Source organism: Muscardinus avellanarius, assembly GCF_963383645.1.
Source record: "Muscardinus avellanarius genome assembly, chromosome: 13".
NCBI lineage: Eukaryota > Metazoa > Chordata > Mammalia > Rodentia > Gliridae > Muscardinus > Muscardinus avellanarius.
In genome coordinates, this window is record NC_137799.1 from 14,169,147 (window position 1) to 14,186,918 (window position 17,772).

The 17,772-nt window shown below is 51.1% G+C and overlaps 1 protein-coding gene across 1 annotated transcript in view; it reads left to right on the plus strand.

Moving 5' to 3' along the window:
* TTLL11 (tubulin tyrosine ligase like 11) overlaps window positions 1-17,772 on the plus strand; it is a gene marked incomplete at both ends in the record, with an annotated part of 246,200 nt that overhangs the window by 217,202 nt on the left and 11,226 nt on the right. Inside the window, 1 exon segment of the mRNA XM_080708899.1 lies at window positions 1,481-1,587. Within this exon segment, the coding sequence (XP_080565025.1) occupies window positions 1,481-1,587 (107 nt within the window).

Consider the following 17,772-nt stretch of genomic DNA (forward strand, 5'->3'; position numbering starts at 1 on the left):
CAGGCAGCTGGAAGATGCTGCAGAGTCCGGATTTGAGTCTTGACTGCCCGATACCCAAAGCACGCCCTTGTCGGTAGGCCATACTCCCCCGCCATTTTTAGATCCAAAATCCATTGCTGCCTTCAGACTAAAAACTTGGTTCTTTGACCTCCCTACACCTAAAGAAGAGGCCTAGGGAGAGCTCAGAGGTGCCTCCCGACCCCCAGCTACTTGGAGGCTGGCTCTGCCTACTCCAGGGGGCGTGGCCTGGCCTGACTGCTTCCCTCTGCAAATCTGGAGCTGAGTATGGCTGATCTCAGGCTTCTGTAAGATCTTCAGAGGGTAGACGGTGAGGTCCAGAGAGCCCGTCTAGAGATTCCGCCCCAGGGGCTCACCTGGTAGCACCCCGGGGAGTTGCCCCTAGATGGCCATGGTGGCTTCCAACCCGGTACTGCCAACATTGGGTCACTGGAGCAGGACCAGGTAGCTGCCTGGACACCAGTCAGAGGAGTGACACACACCCAGGCTTGAGAGACAGGAAGATGGAGACAGCATTGGGCTATTTTTGCAATGTGGTCTTCTGGATCCCCTTTTGGAGCTAGGAGGGGCCTCGTGGCTGCGTAAATCTGGGTGACTAAAAGCCTGCGGGTTTCTGCAGCACTGAAGGCCACGCTCACCTAGGCTATGGGCTGTGTGCAGAGCCAGGCATAGCTCCAGGCCCGCCGCCTTGATGGCCTTGCTCTGCCCGGTCAGGAGCAGCCCAGGCCCGCAGCGTCCAGCCTCCTCTCCGGCCATTCCCTGCCCTCCTTCGGCTGTTCCAGACCCAGAACACACCTGAGCAAAGACATTGTCAGTTATCAAGCAATAACTATAGTGGTTGATTCGTTTTATTGTTGTATTTTTTATTTTGTGGTAGTACTGGAGATTGAGTACTGGGGATTGGGAGTGAGTGTTCTACCTCTGAGCGACACCCCCAGCCCTTTTATTTTTTGTTTTGAAACAGGCTCTCGCTAGGTTGCTGAGTCTTGCTACATTGCTGAGGTTGGCCTCAAATCTGCAGTCCTCCTGTCTTAAACTCCCAAGCACTGGGGTTACAGGCATGGGCCACCACACCTGTCTAGGTGGTTTAAACAACAGGCCTTGACGTCTCCCGGTCTAGAGGCCGAGTCATCAAGGCCGAGGTGTGGCAGATGGTGTCTGGCGAGGACCGGCTTCCCAGCTTACCAATGTACACTTCTCCGTGGATCCCCACATGGTGGAGAACAGAGCAAGCAAGAAGCTGTCTAGGGTCTCTTTCTACGAGACACTAATCCCGTCCACGAGGGCCCCGCCTTCGTGACCAAATGAGCCCCTAAAGGGCCCGCTTCCTCACACCGCCACTCCGGGGTGGGATAGGATTTCAACCTATGCTTGTGGGTGGCCCTGAGCGGTCAGCGCGCCACAGGCCTGGAGGGTGGGGTTTGGTCCAGAGCTAACCTGTCTGCTCTCCCGTCTCCTGCAGGAACTGCAAGCTGAGCAGCAGCAGCTTGTCCATGGCCGCTGTGGATATCCTCTACATTGACATCACGAGGAGGTGGAACTCCATGGCCCTGGACCAGCGGGACTCAGGTACCTCAGGGCTGCCTTCACCACGTCCCCGTGGAGTCCCTACAGGTGCGGGTGTGGGGCAAACATCCTTTGTTATTTTTGTTGTTGTTGTTGTTGTTGTTAAGGGAAAAGGAGGAAGATAATCCTATTTGCCCTAAACATCATTCTAGGGATTGAGCCCAATGTAGATTCTGGGCACCGGCTGCTGCCAAGGCTCTCCCTGCCCCCGAGCCCCAATTCCAATCTCACCATCAGCATCCCTCGTCTCTGCTTAAGGTATGGACTCTGTCTGTGCCGGGATGCTCTGCTATTCATTCCTCCATTCATCGCTCCGCACACATTTGCTGAGCAGCTGCTGGCCAGGCCTCGGGTAGACGGGAAGAGAGAGTGTTTGGTTCTTGCCTGGAAGGAACCCACTGCAGAACTGGGGGCAGGTGAGGAAATGTCACTGGCAGAGAAGGATGCCGGCAGGGATGGAAACAAGCTCAGAGGGGCTGTCTGGCAGCTCCACGTCCCAGGAAGGCCAAGGAAGCTCAGAGAAGCCAGCCAACAGGGTTGGGACGGATGCCGGCAGGGGCGTTGCCCCACCGAGGAAGGGGCCCCCAACTAGCTCAGATGGAAGGAACCAAAAGGAAAGAGAGGAGGAGTGGGAGCCTTGAAGGCCAAGAGTATGACGTGAGACCACCTGGGCTCAGAGGTCCAATGAGCCAGATTGGAGCTGGTTTTGCCATTTCCTGCCTCTGCCACCTTGAAAACTCACCCCCCACCCCGATCCCCGAGTTCCTCGTCTGTAGAGTAACACCAACATCCCCTGCTCTCCGGGGTCGCCCAGGGTCTCTCGCGTCAGTGGATATAAAAGCATTTGGGGTCGTGGCTGTCCATGCAAAGCAGTTCCCCTCATAGTGGACCTCACCTGGGGAGAATCCCAGGGGAGGTGTGTCTGTCAGACCATTGGTGCTGCCCTCGCAGATCTTGTTAGAAAACCTCCTGACCACGGGGCTGCAACAGGCCCTTCCTGCAGGGTACTGGCGCTCAAAAAGCATTTCCTGCTTGGCTTCATGTCTGGTAATGATGTCTGGCAATGATGCTACCATCTGCCAGTTGTGGGTCATTTTCTTTATGGCCAGCGCTCTGCCTGGTACTTTACATATGCGGCGTTGGCTAGAATTCTCCTGGAGGTAACTCTGATGATGTCCATTGTACAGAGGAGGAAACTGAGGCTCAAAGGCATGGCTGGTAGATAAGACCCAAACACCAGCCCTTCCGGGCCAGCTCCTTGCCACTCCCCATTGCTTTAATTCAAAAGCAGAAGTCAGGGAACGCCATGAGTGCTGGGTCCACAGGTGAGGCCTTCCTTTGCATCTCTGCTGGCGACTGCTCCTCCACAGCCTCCCCTGGCAACCAGGAGAGGCAGGAGCCCAGCGCAGGAGCGCTAGGCAGATTAATTATCATTTCGAGGACCAAGCCAGGCTCCATGACAGGAGAGCAGCGCCACGTTTTGCTGACGCCTTCAGAAAGTGAAGAAGCGTTTGCTCTGTGCGCTGGATGCGGGGTGTGATCACAGGATCCTGCAGAGCGGGCGGGGGGGGGGGCTGGGGGAGGCGGCGGAATTATTAAATATTGAAATTGATCAGGAGTAGCACCAGGAAGCTATTTATCATGTTTTATTGCTTCAAACCAGCATTACCATCTGGCCCATTGTTAATTCCGAGTAGCTCTGCATGTTTTGTTTGCCTCTCAGATCGCTCTGGGTAAGCAGAATCCGCGGGGCTGTCCACAGTGCAGGCTCCCGTGAGGTGTCCTGGGGTCTGCCGGGGTCTCTCCGCTCTGCTGACCAAGCTAAAGAAATGAGAAAAATGTTTTATTTTGAGCGCGAGCTAACCTGGGGCTGGAATCTACCAGGTCTTCAGCCCTCTGCCCCCGAACGGATGAAATAATAGTTGGCGGTCGTAAGGGCAATTCTGAGATTCCTCGTGTGCACACGTATTGCTGCTAATTCTCACACCAGGCCTTCGGGGTGCACGATGCCACCCCGGACTCCAGATGAGGATCCCGAGGTTCCGAGAGCAAAAGGGGTTTGTCTACCGTCTGACAGCCCGTGAGTAGCAAAGATTTGAGCCCAGCCTCCTGCTGCCTGGCCCTGGATGTCCCCGGTCTAGGGCCACAGCGTGACGGGGAGAGGACAGGGCTGTCGGGCCAGGGGATGCAGCAGCAGGGAGGCGAGCTCACAATAACGACCCGTATACTTCAAGTGGCTGGAAAGGGGATGGCGAATGTTCTCACAACACAGAAACCTTTTTTTCTTCATTGTTTTGTTTTCTACTGAACCTCGAGTGGGTGAAAATGTATTCACTTTTGGCCTTGGTTCATGAGACTTCCTTCAGGGTCTGTGCACAGCGTGCTCCCCACCCCAACTGAAAGCTGGGGATTGACGGTGCCCCGAGCTGGGTGCCTCCCCCACCCAAGGCGCCTCGTCGGTACCCGGCACCCAGGTCCCTCCGAGGGCTTGTCTGCCACTCTCCTAGGATGTCACCGACACTTCAGGAGCTTGAAGGGACTCGGCGACATGTGCCTCTCACGCCTCTGTACGGGGGGTTTTGTGTGTGGGTGTGTGGTACCAGGCATGGAACCCAGGGGCATTCTACCTCGGAGCTATACCCACCACAGCCCTATTTTTTATTCTTTATTTGGAAACCGGGTCTCACTGAGTTGCAGAGGGCCTCACTAAGTACCTGAGGCTGTCCTCGAACCGCGATCCTCCCGTCTCAGCTTCCCGAATGCTGCGTTACAGACGTGCGCCACCACGCCTGGCTTGTCATTTCTTTTTAAATTTAGGATTTTAACTTCTAATTCTAGAATTTCCAGCAGAACACAGAAATCTAAATGAGGATGTTAGCAATAAAACTGGGGTGTCACATCCCTCTCCTGGGCCAGCACCAGTAGAGGAAGCAGCCTTAGCAGAGGAGATGCGGGGATTTCATGTGAACTGCACTCGCAGCTCCCTGCTGCTCCTGACCGCGGAGACTTTGCTCCGCTCCTCAGCCCAACTCCAGCGGCCTGGCTGGCCGGTCTCCTAGGGGGAGAGAGGAGAGCAGCATCAAATCAAGTGACAGAGACCCTGTCATTGGCGTCAGCGAGGCCAGCCAGCAGTTCACTGCAGAGGGAGCGCTGGAGCCCAGCCCCAGGTGTTCTGTCCCGCTGACATCCAGGGACACTTGAACTGCTGTTTACTTTGCAGCACGATGTTTTGCTGCTAAAAAAAAAAAAGCTAAAGGTCCCAGTGACCAATGAAAACATAACAGCAAAGGAAAAAAAAATGGACGAGGGAGCCCCCTACCCTCTGACACACACACTTTCCTAAGGAAGAAAGGGGCACATACACCCCTTGCGTGGGCAGAAACCTCTTGGAAGGCATAGCTGAATGTCTGATATATGCCAGGGACCCTCTGATCAAAATAAGAAACATTCCTTTCTCTGCGTGATACACACCTGGGCTCGATGCCCACCTTTCTGGGCTGCCTTGGCCTGACTGGCAGTCTACCCGAAGGCACGAGCTCTGGATGCCGGCTTGGAACCTGGGCCTGGTAGCGTGGCACGTGTGATCTCGAGCAAGCCGCGTAACTTCCTCTGAGCCCCCTGTTCATCGTCTGCAAAGCGAAGATAATAATAGAGCCCGCCTCAGAGGATCACTGATACAGAAGAGGAAACCAAGCGTGGAAAGCGCCCCGAGCCGCGTCTGCCCAGAGCCCGAACACCGGGCAGGCACAATTGTGATCACGTCGCTCTCCCTGCACTCGGGCCTCAGGAACTGCTACCGGGCACCCCCACTCTGACTCATCTCTCAATGCAGAGCCCCCCCCCCACCCCGAACTCCCTCAGTGTTCAGAAACTCAGGATTCTGCGTCCAGGGAGGACATCTGAGTGACCAGGGGTTTTGCACCCTGGGGCCTTGCCTCCTCTGAGGCCGCCTGTCCCATCACTAGCTGCACAGAAGCCTCGCGCTGGGCCACAGTGCACACAGGTTGGACGGAGCAGGCGCCAGACCGTGACAGCCAGCTGATCCTGGGAGCGTCTGTCTCTCACTAAATTTCCTCAGCCGACTTATGCAAATCATCCGACGCTGGGATGCGCCCCAACTGAAATGAATTTGGATGCCGATGCACTGAAATATTTAAAAGTATTTTTACTTGGAGTGTTTAGCGAAGCCTCCCTTATACATATACATGGACGCCCCCGCCCCTGCGAAAGGCGGGGGCCGCAGAGAGCGAGGCCGGCCTCTTGCAGCGCTGTGAGGAGGCGTCTGGCACCAGCCATGTTCTCCAGCCTTGAAATCATCTCGCAGTCAGATGGGCCTCTCTGGATGCATGCCCCGCATGCTTACAAAGTCGTTGAAGCGGCAGAATTATTTTTAATAAGAGCAAGCGAGCTAACAGAAATACCGGACTTCCCTGACCCCCACCTGGACACTGGTCTTGGAAGCCTAAAAAATGCAGGTGCCCTGAGGTGTGCTGTCCCCAGGGAGCCACCCTGCGATAGGTGCTCACACCCACTGCCCTGAGGCCACGGGAGCACCTGTCCTTCCTTATCCCCTGTCACCTGGAGGGAGGATGGAGAAAGGGTCTCTGCCCATAATCTGGCCCTGTGCTCCAGAAGAATCCAGAAAATCTGGATTCCTTTTTGCTACTTACATCCCCAGAACAATGATAGCCCTCAGCATTAGGATCGGGACGGTGCTGAGCCAGCCTGGGCTTCCGTACGTGCGCCCGACTGCCAGGAGCCCTGAGCAGAGGCGCCTCTCCTCCGCCATCTCAGCGGCTCCAACACGGGCCCAGGGCGGACAAGCTGGTTTGAGGATGTGTTTGTCTGGCTCCAGTGCTGTCTCTTTGGGGATCTTCTCAGCCACTGTCATTCCTGATGTATGTACGCTTTACAGGCGACAGATGGTTTCCAAGCCTCTTATCTACTGAATGCCCCCATCCCAGTGAACCTGGTCTTATTTATCACCCTGTTTACAGAGGAGGAAACTGAGGCACGGAGGGGTGAAGAAAACGCTCAGGCAGCTGCGAGGAGAACAGGACGCACCCCAAGTCTCCATCCCATGCAAGCTCATGTAAGCGCTGTGCCAGTCTCAGGAGCTGGGCAGAGCTGTGCTTGATGAGACCCTTTGGACCCTGGTCTGAGCACAGGGTAATGATTACGACCCTGGGGACCAGGAAGCTCTGCGGCCTCCAGGGCCCCTTCCCCGGCCCTCCCACTGTCCTCCTCCAGCAAGCAGGGGCGAGTGTAGCGTCCACACCTCTCTGGATGCTTCCAACCACCCTACAGGGAGGGATTCCCCTTGTCGTCTACTTACAGCTGGAGAAACAAGAACTAGACTACACAGGTGAGAGGCCGCCCCCAAGGTGCCCAGCTCCCGCGTGGCATCATGTGGACCAGAACTAGGTCTCCTAACTGAGTCTTCTCCAGGAGGCGGCCCCTTAACAGGACTGCTAGGAATGACGCCAATGGGAGCTGTTTGCCAGGCACCTAGTACAGGCTAGGTTCTCTACGTGTACATTTTAAATGAATAGACGTCATCGCATTAGAACATAGAGAAGACCCTGCAGATAATCCCCCTTCCCCACACAGCGTTTCCCTGAACTGTCATCTTGTGCTATCGTGGTACATTTATTACAGTTAGTGAGCAAAGACTGGCAGACTGAAATCTGCCGCGTACATTAAGGTTCACTCTTCTGTGTACAGCCCTTTGGGTTTTGACAAATGCACAATGCCATGTCCCCACCCTTACAGCCTCAGAATAGTTACACTGCCCTAAAAATCCCCTGTGCTTCAGCTGTTCATCTCTCCCCAAACCCCTGGCAGCGCTGGTCCTTTTATTCTCTGTGGTTTTTGTCTTTCCCAGATGTTTTATTGCTGGAATTATATAGTTTCTAGCCTTTTCAAACTGGTTTCTTTTACTTAGTAATATGCATTTAAGTGCATCTGTCTTATGGCTTCGTAGTTCATTTCCTTTACTTCTGCGTAATAACCCATTGAATGGGCACACCACAGTGTGTTAGTCTGGTCACTTGTTGAAGGGTACCTTGGTTGCTTGCAGTTTTGGTAATTAAGAAGAAAACTGACATAAATGATCATGTGCAGTTTTTGTGTGGACATAAGTTTTCAACACCATCAGGCAAATACCCAGGACTGATTGTTGGGTCGCATGGTGTGATGAATACTTTTAGGTGTCAACTTGACCGGACCAGGGGACACCTAGAGAACTGGTGAAGCCTGACCTGTGGGTGTGCCAGTGAGGGCGAGCCCAGAGAAGGTTGGCATAGTGGTGGACAGATGGGGAAAAGACATCTTCACCCAATCTGCTGGGAGGGTCCCAGAGAATAAAAAGCCAAAAGAAAGGTGATTTCCTCTCTCCCTCCCGACCCCTTTCTGCCTGGGGTTGGGACGGTCTTCTCCTGCCCTTGGACATCAAAACTCCAGGCTTTCTGGCCTTTGAACTCTAGAACTTAAACCAGCGCCCCACTCCCTGGCTTCAGAATAAGAGTTACCCCATCACTCTTCTGGTTCTGAGGCTCTCAGACACGACTGGCATCCCTGGCTCCACAGTGTTCAGACGGTCTGAGGTGGGACTTAATTATATGACTAATGACCCTTCATACATTTGTCTGTCTGTCTGTCTATCTCCCTCCTGTTGGTTCTACCTCTCTGGATAATCCTGACTAATACATATGACAATATTATGTTTTCATTTTGTAAAAAAAAAAAAAAAAAAAAAAAGCCTGCCAAACTGTCCCCAAAGTGACAATCATTCCACATTCCTGCAATAATAACAGGACATGCCTGTTGCCCCGCAGCCGTGCCCACACCTGGATGGCCAGCTCTGGGATTCAACCTTTCTCATCACTATGTGGTGGCACTTCATTTTTTAAATCTCAAATTCACTAGACACATATTTTCATATACTTATTGTCCAGATGTTTATCTGCTTTGGTGAAATATCTGTTCCGATTATTGGCCCATTTTTTAATTGGATGGGTTGTTTCCCTATTGTTGATATATAAGAGTTGTTTGTGTACTTTGGGAACATGTCCTTCACTGGATATATGTTTTGCAAGCATTTCTCCTCATCTATCTCTTAATTTTCCTCTCTAACCCTTTATTGGTGCTACAGAGCAAACCTAGGGCTCCATGCGGGCCAGTCGAGTGTTCTTCCACTCTACTACATTTCCAGCCTCATTTTCTTAACAATCTTTTTCTCAGAGCAGAAGTTTTTTAAATATTTTTTCATGGATCACACTTTTGATATTGTATCTAAAATCCCATACCCAAACCAAGGGCACCTTGATATTCTTCATTTCTCTGTCAAGTGGTATAGTATTGTTTGAAAATAGACTCATAGAAAATGGAACTGTATATTACAAACTCTAGGATAATATCCAATTAAGTAAAAGAAGAAGTATAGGGTGGACATGTTGGCATATCCCTGTAATCCAATCTACTTGGGAGGCTGAGGCAGGAGGATTCCTTGGGACTAGGAGTTCAAGATCAGCCTGGGTAATGTAGTGGGGCCCTACGTTTTAATACGGTGAGAAAGAGAGAGTGAAGAGGAAAGGAAAAGGAGAGAAAAGGAAGTAGGAGGAGGAGAAGGGGGAGAAAAATCAAAATGCCAAAAGAAATTAAATTTAATCATAAAACCATCTATTCAACCCAGAGAAGGCAGCAGGGCATGATGGTGCACACTTGTAACCCTAGTACTTAGGAGGCTGAGACAGGAGAATCATATGTTTAAGATCAGTCTCGGCGACTTAGCCAAACTCTCAGCAACCTAGTGAGACACTAGTTTCAAAACAAAACTTTTTAAAAGGGCTGGAGGTGTAGCTCAGAGGTAGAATTGCTTCTGGCTTCAATCCCCACTACCACCATGAAAAACAAAAACAAAAACAGAAAAGGCAAAAGAGGAAAAGGAACAAGCGAGAATAAGTGAAATGAATTAAAAGCAGTTACAATCATGGTACATATTTGTCCAGTTATATCAGTAATTACTTTAAATGTGAAAAATTTAAATATATCAATTAAAACAAGAGTCTATTGAGAAGATAAAAAAGTAAGACCCAACAATATGTTGTTTACAAGAAGCCCATTGTAAACATTAAAACAGACAATAACTAAAGTGATGAAGGAAGGTCAACGATGCTCACATTAAACAAAACAATTTGGAGCCGCTATGTTCATTTCATCCAAATCAGACTCTAGAACAAGGAAAATGATCTGAGACGAAGGTGGATAAAAACTCTAAAGGGGTCCATTCTTCCAGGAGACATGACAAGCCTTAAAATACTGTCACTTAACAATCGTGTCAAAATATGTGCATTGAAACCAGAAGTACCACAAAGAAAAGTAGATAAATCTACAATTTGTATTTGGAGAATTCAACAGCCCCCATCAGTAGTTGACAGCTCCACAGGCACAAAATTGGTACGGACAGAGTTGAACTGAACAGCGCCGTCAATCAGCTAGATCTAACTGACGGGTTTAAACTACTCCAAGAACAGAACATGAGAGAACATGCATTCTTCTCAGCACACATGGAACATTTGCCAAGACAGAGTACATCCTAGGTCCTAAAACACACTTTAACACATTAAAAAGAATAGAAATTATACAAAGTATACTCTCAGACCCACAACAGAATTAAACTAAAAACAAGTAACAGAAAGGTAGTTTGGAAGTACCCAAATAATTAGAGATTAAGTAGCACCTATCTAAGCAATATATGTTGCCTCCACCTGTATATTCTGGAGGGGATTGAAGAGGATTCGTATCATTTCTTTCTTACGAGTTTAGTAGAGTTCATCTGTGAACCCACGTGGGCCTGGTGCTTTCTCTTGGCCGAGGTTATTCATGCCCACTCAATCTTTATGATAAATAGCAGGCCTATTTAGATTATATGTTTTTTCTTGTGTTAGTTTTGGTAAATTCTACTTTCAAGGAATTTTTGTCCATTTCATCTTAGGTTAACCAAATTTGTGGGCATAAACTCAGTTCTTAATATTCCTTTACTAACTTTTTAATGTCCCAGGGGCTGGTAGGAATAATCCTTCTTATACTTCTAATATTATCAATTTGTATTTACTAAGTAGTAATGTAGTAATCTCACCCTTTTTGTTATTGTTGTTGTTAACTTGGCTGGAGGTTTATCAACTTTATGGATCTTTTCAAAGAATCTGTTTCTGGTTTCATTGATTTTTCTCTACTGATCTCCTGTTTTCTATTTCATTGATTTGCTTTCAAACATTCATCATGTTTTTCTTTTGCTTATTTTGAATTTAACTTGCTCTTCTTTCCATGTTTTCCTAAAATAAAAGCTTAAGTTATTGATTTGAGATCTCTCTTGTCTAATGTATGCATTCAGTGCTATAAATGTTCCTCTAACCACTACTTTTACTGTGTCCTACACATTTCAACAAGTTCTAGATTCAATTTCATTTAGTTCACAATATTTTTAACTTTCTCTCGGGACTTCTTTTTTGAGATGATTTATATTTATCTTGCTAGGAGCTGGGTTGCTTTGAATGTAGGCTGGAGCTGTCACTGCCAGAGACTTGGGTTTCCTTGGTTTTATTTTCTCCCTCTGTTGTCTCTGGGTTTCCCTAAAAACTCCTTCTTAAGTGGCGCCTCTGTCTGCTGTAACCCACTGTTATTCGGGAGCCCTGCTAATGAGGTGGTAAGGTGTTGAGAAGAGAGATGGTTGTGTGTGTGTGTGTGTGTGTGTGTGTGTGTGTGTGTGTGTGTGTTTCAGTGCTGGGGACTGAACTCCAGGGCACTCTACCATTCTGCTATTTCCCCAGCACCTCCCCTTCTTAGATTTTGAGATAGGGTCTCACTAAGGTACCGAGGCTGGCCTCGAACTTGCATCCTCCTGACTCATTAAATCGCAGCTTATTAGTGGGCCTGATTAGTGGGACTGTGACTTTCAGAAATGTTTCTTGGCCCTTTTTCTTCTTCCCTGATGTGAGGCAGAAAGGCTAGAGAAGCTGAAGTTGTCTAATTGCCTTTCCCCGGGGTCAGATAAGCCTCCATGATGTAGTCTCCCCAGACTGGCAGGCTTGGAGAAAGTCTAGGCATGCTTTAAAATGGCCTCCCCCAAGCTGGGCATGGTGGTGCATGCTTGTAATCCCGTTCCTGGGAGGTTGAGACAAGAGGATCACAGGCTCAGAGCCAACCTCGACAACTTAGCAATGCCCTCTGCAACTTAGTGTGACCCTGTTTCCAAATAAAAAATAAAGCAGGGCTTGGGGTGCAGCTCCAAGGCAGAACTCCCCGGGGCTTGATTTCTAGTAACACACACCACACCTGACGCCTAATGGGGTTTTCCTCCAGCCTTTCCCTTGAGAGTGTGGTGGGCTCCTGGAGCCGCGCTCCCAGAAGGGCCAGTGAGGGGTCCTAAGACTCCGAGCTCTGTCCCCAGGAGTCCTCTGCTCTCTGTCTTGCCCACACGCAGCCTCCAGTGGTTCATGAGTTATCACCCAAGCTCTCTGCCTGGTAGAAAGGCCTGGAGAGCCGGGCGGTGAGCTCCGCTGTCGACGCGCCGCATTCGCCGCATTCGCCGCATTTTCTGCGTGGACGCTTGCACTGTGGCACCAGTTCTCTGATGCATCTAAGAGAAGTTGGTAGTTTTCATTCTGCTCCATTTTTCTTGTTGTGAGGATGGGATTGAGGACTTCTGAGCACCATCCTTGTTGAAGTTAAAACCAAGAAGCTTGTCACGCATTGCTCACCGATCCTGAGGTCCAGAGAAGAAAGCTGAGGCCCAGAGACGTCACGCAGTATGCCCAGGGCCACCCAGCCAGTGAACAGGAGAGCCAAAATCCTTTCTTCAAAATCTAATGATGTTTGAGAAGCCGTCCCAGTCCCAAGCATTCTGGGATATTTGCCAAAGATAGACCCCATTAAAAACTCTCCATAGAATCCTTGGTCAAATCTGAGCTTTATCATCCCTTTTTTTTTTTTTTTTTTTTTTTTTTGGTGGTACTGGGGTTCCTGGAAGCCCTCCTTCCTCCGGGCTACACTCCCAGTCCTATTTTATATTTTTGAAACAGGGTCTCTTACGCCAGCACGGCTGGCTTCGAACCTACGCGATCCTCCTGTCTCCGCCTCCCAAGCGCGGGGATTACAAGCGTGCGCCACCACGCCCAGCTTATCATCCCTTTTTAAAAATTTTTATTTTAATTTAATTTTGGTACTAGTGATTAAACTCCATGGGACTTCCACCTCTGAGCTATATCCCCAATCCTTTTTACTTTTTTATTTGGAAATAGGGTATCACTAAGTTGTTGGAGCTGGCCTTGAACTTGCGAATCTCCTGTCTCATCCTCCCAAGTTATATTGGAATTACAGGTGTGGACCACCACACCTGGCTGAGTTTTATCATTTAACCCAAGAGCGCAGTGACAGGCTCACACGCCGTCCTATCAGGTCCCTGTCTCTTGCCAAGACCGAGCTCGTCCCCCCCAGAGCATAGCATCTTCCAGGAGCAACCTCAAAGCTCGCTGGCCACGCTCTCTGGTGTGGGTTCATCCTGGTGCCTTAGAACCATGGCATTTAGAATCAGTCCTCCAAGTGCCACAGGGGGCCTCTGGCCGTGTCTGGAGATGGGATTGGTGGTCACAGTAGGAAAGCACAGACCTCTCCCCCCACCGGCTCGCACTTGACCCATCCTGGTCCCCACAACCTCTGTGGGAATGTTCTACCCACAGACCATCGCGGCCCTGACGACCACCCTGTCCGCATGCGCAGACTGTTTTTCGTTCCCTAATCTTCAAACGTTCCCATAACAACAGCTGCCCCCCTGACCCGCCCTCTCGCTGCCTGTTACTTGACCTGGTCTCTGTGTATTTTCCTATAAAGACTACCCTTACCCAGCAGCAGGTGGGCTGAAATTCTCTTCAAGCCCCATCCCTGCGCCGCTTGCCCCATCCCTGCCTTGATTCCTCAACTCCCCTGCTTGGACCCTTGGCCTGTCTTCCTGCCATCCCCCTGCACAAAACCTAACAGTCGCCCCTGTGGGAGAGGAGTTGCTCTTCCGGCATCCGTGAGCGGAGGCCGGAGCAGCCGCTGACCCTCCTGTGACACCCAGGACAGCCCACCACAGAGTCATTGGCCCCAAACACGAACAGTCGCCCGGTTTTCCCTTGGCTTCCCTGGATGGCAGCTCCTGGGGCCGTGGCAAGTTCCCCTGCCATGCGGTGGCTGCAGGACACAGCCCCAGCCAAGCCAGGGCCGGAGAGCGCCCCTGCCGGGGACTGGGGCACACCGCCCCTGCTCGTGCGACCTGACTTGACTGGGGCCCCCGCTCCTCTCCTCCGTGGCTGTGGGTGTCTCTGCCCACGCTCCCATCACGTCCGCAGAGGAGGAGGAAGCCTTATGTAAGCGCAGCCTTAAACAACCTTCTGTCGTGCTGGCATCCTGGTGGGAAGCCCCCTCCTTCCCAGATCTCACGGCTGGCATAGGTGGCCCCCTTCTGCACCGGCCGCATGGCTCCCCACCAGGCTTGACTGCCTCTGAGACTGGCCTTGCAGCCTCCCCGCACCCACAGCAGCCCAGCCCCCTCCCCACCCTCTGCCCAGCCCTCTTCTCCCCAAGTCCAGACCACCCTTATTCATCAGGGGGCCTCTGCCCAGGTGTTTCCCCTGCCTGAACACCCCACCCATGGAGATTCCCCCTTCGTGAAGCTTTCAGACCCTCCCCTGCCTATCGCCAAACAGCACGAGAGAGAGCAAGGGTGGGTCTCCTTGGCTGCTGGTCTGTACCCCTCTCCACCTGCCCAGAGGATGCTGGGCATCTGAGGCCAGCCCCTGGTTTGGGTGGGACCAGGCTCAGCACCTGTACACTTACAGAAGGAGCCAGCTGAGCTGAGCAAACAAATGCATTGGCAAGTAGGTGGCCCCATCTCCTTGGCTCCTTTCTCTCTCTCTCTCTCTCTCTCTCTCTCTCTCTCTCTCTCTCTCTCTCTCTCTTTCTCTCTCCTTTTCTTTTTCTTTTTCTTTTTTTTTTTTTTTTTGGTACTGGGGATTGAGCCCAGGGACATTCTGCTTTCAAGCTACACCCCTAGCCCTTTTGATTTTTTATTTTGAAACATGGTCTTGCTAAGTTGCGGAGGCTCTCACTAAATTGTTGAGGCTGGCCTCGAACCTGCGATCTGCCTGTCTCAGCCTCCCAAGTACTGGAATTACAGGTGTACACCACCACACCTGGCTCCTGGCTCCTTATTATCAGAGGGACTACTTCCAGGGCTTGTAGCGGCTCCCTTTCTTGCCTGGTTACTGGAGACACAACATGTACCTACAGTTCTACAGCTTCCTGTACCGTAGAGGCTGGGTGATCCCGAGCCAGTCACGTGCCCTCTCGCCCTGCGCTCCCACGGGCAGCCAGCTGGGACACTGCGCATGCGCCTGCGTGTTTCACATGTCCAAGGAGATGCAGGCTCTGCTCGAGGGCCATGAAATCCTCACCAAGTTCAGGACGCTCCCCGTGGCCCTCAGTGGCCCCAGATGGTTCTGCTCCTAGGCAGGAGTACAGTGAAAGAAACATTTTAGTGCACTAATAAAATTATCTTCTCAAAAGAAGGCAATTTACATGTTAATGTTTTGGGTAATTCTGTACAGCTCCAGTGCCCTCAGGGCTGCAATTTCTCTCTGACAAAGTGACAAAAATAAACTCCGCATAAAGAGCATTTCCCTCGTGTCTCATGTGTGTGCTAACATGACATCTCAACGTGAGGCAAGTTGAACCCACGGCTCGGTCTTATCAGTGACACTGATCTGCCTCCCATCACCTCACTAAGTGGCAGGCTGACCCTGAGGAGCTCCTTGAGAACAGGGCTGGGTCCCTGGGTGACCACCACCCTCAGCCCTGCCTCCTTCTGCAAATCCTAGAAGGCCCAAACAGGTAGCTAGCTGGAAGATGGACAGGAGAAGCAGCGAAGGGGTCGCCTTCGGAGCCGGTGTCTGGTGCTTGCCTATCATCTCAGTACTTGGGAGGCCGAGACAGGAGGATCGCAGGTTCAGGATGAGGTTCAGCAACTTAGAAAGACCCTCAACAACTTAGAATCCGTTCCAAACTAAAAATAAAAAGGACTAGGAAGATGGGCGTGGTGGCTCACGCTTGTAATCCCAGCATTCGGGAGGCTGAGAAAGGAGGATCGTGGTTCACAGCCAGCCTCAGCTACTTAGTGAGGCCCTTTGCAACTCAGTGAGACCCTGTTTCAAAATCAAAGAATAAAATATAGGGCTGGGGTGTAGCTTGGAGGGAGAATGCTCCTGGGTTCCATCCGCAGTACCACCACCAAAAAAAAAAAAAAAAAAAAAGGACTAGGGCTGTAGCTCAAGATAGAACGCTCCTGGGTTCAATCCCTAGTACCAAAAAGAAGAAAAGAGGAAGAAGGAGAAGGAGGAAGAGGAGAAGGAGGAGGAGGAGGAGGAGGAGGAGGAGGATCTCCTTTGGTGGGTGAGTCAGGGTCTTCAGTTTCCCCCAAACTGAATCTTCAGAATACCAAGGTCCAATAAACTGGGAGGGGGTTTCTGAGCCACTGCCCTGCAAAGGAACCATGCTTGCCCACTGAGGACTTACTGAGTCAAGAAAGAATCTCACAGTTACAAGACATCTTCCAGGGGCCGGACACATTGACTCCCACCTCCCTGAGACCCAGGAAGGGAAGGTAGAAGCTACGGCTTCCAGAGAGCGGCAAGTAATCACTGGGCAGCTTGCGAGAGGTGTGCCCTGCACTTTGTCCGGCCATTTCTTTCTATCCATAGTGGATCAGCAGGGTTCCCAAGTGTCTACCACACACCAGCCACGCTGGGAGGCACCCATGGGATGAACAGGGGCGCATGGAGCACCAGCGGAGCACCAGGCCCTCACACCCCACGTCTGAGCAGCAGCAGACACCCAACACAGAAACACAGAAAGTCACCTGTCCCTGGGGGTTGTGACCAGTTCTGCATAGAAAAATGAAGTTTGGAGGTTTGGGGAAGTTTGTTTTGGTACTGAGGATTGAACCCAGGGGCTTCCACCCCAGTCCCTTTTTTATTTTTATTTTGAAACAGTTTCTTGATAAATTGTTGAGGCTCTCCTGAAACCTGCAATCCTTTTATCTCAGCTTCTCAAGTACTGGGATTATAGACATGCACCACCATGCAGCTGCTAGAGAACTTTTTTTTTTTTTTTTTTTTTGTGGCACTGGGGTTCCTGGAAACCCTTCTACCTCAGGAGTACACTCCCAGACACCATTTATATTTTTTAATTTGGAAACAGGATCTCTTAAGCCAGAGCGTCTGGCTTCAAACCTTTGCGATCCTCCTGTCTCCGCCTCCCAAGTGCGGGGATTACAAGTGTGCGCCACCACGCCCGGCGTTGCTAGAGAACTTTCACTGCAAATGACAGAGGACCAACCTTAGGTTAGGGAGAAGTGGCAGAGGGAATCCAGTACCAGGCCCGAAAGTAGGAAGGTATGCTGCAGGTTCCGGTAGACAAAAGACGAATACCAGGGTGACTCTGGCAGCCAGGCAGCCGTGGGTGCTGGAGGGGCTAGCTCTTGCACCCTACATGTAGGCAGGCAGGCTGGGGAAGGCGAGCTCCCCGCTGGGCACTGTGGGAGAGTGTAGTCAGGCGCATGCATGGTGGACCCGTGTGTGTGTGTGTGTGTGTGTGTGTGTCTCTAGATGGTTGTCCTGGGCATGGTGGTGGAGGTTGGTAGGGAGCCTCTCTCTCAGGCTGGGAGCTGGCAGAGGGAGAGCAGGGTTACAAGCTCAAAGCGTGTAGATGTTGGGGGGCATGGAGCTGTGGTTTCTGGCTCCAACAAGTAGGCGGGTGGAGAGGCCATTTACTAAAGTGGTAAGACTAGGAAAGGTGGGATTGGGGAGCTGGGACCCAGACCTTTGTTTTTAACAGGCTTCTTGAGATGCTAATGAGGTATCTCAGTGGCAAAAAGCAGTCTGGCCTGGAGATAAGGATTCTGATTCCTACGATTTTGGACCATTGAAGATATTTCAAGTCTCTGGAATGAATGACAGGAAGGGAGAGCCTGGAGAGAGAGCCCTGCAGGGCCGACACAAGGCAAAGCCGAGAGGGGCCAGCAGAAGAGAAGGTGCCTGCACCAGGCATCGCCAGGAGAGGCAGAGGGTGCGAAGAGACAGAGAGGGGAAGGAA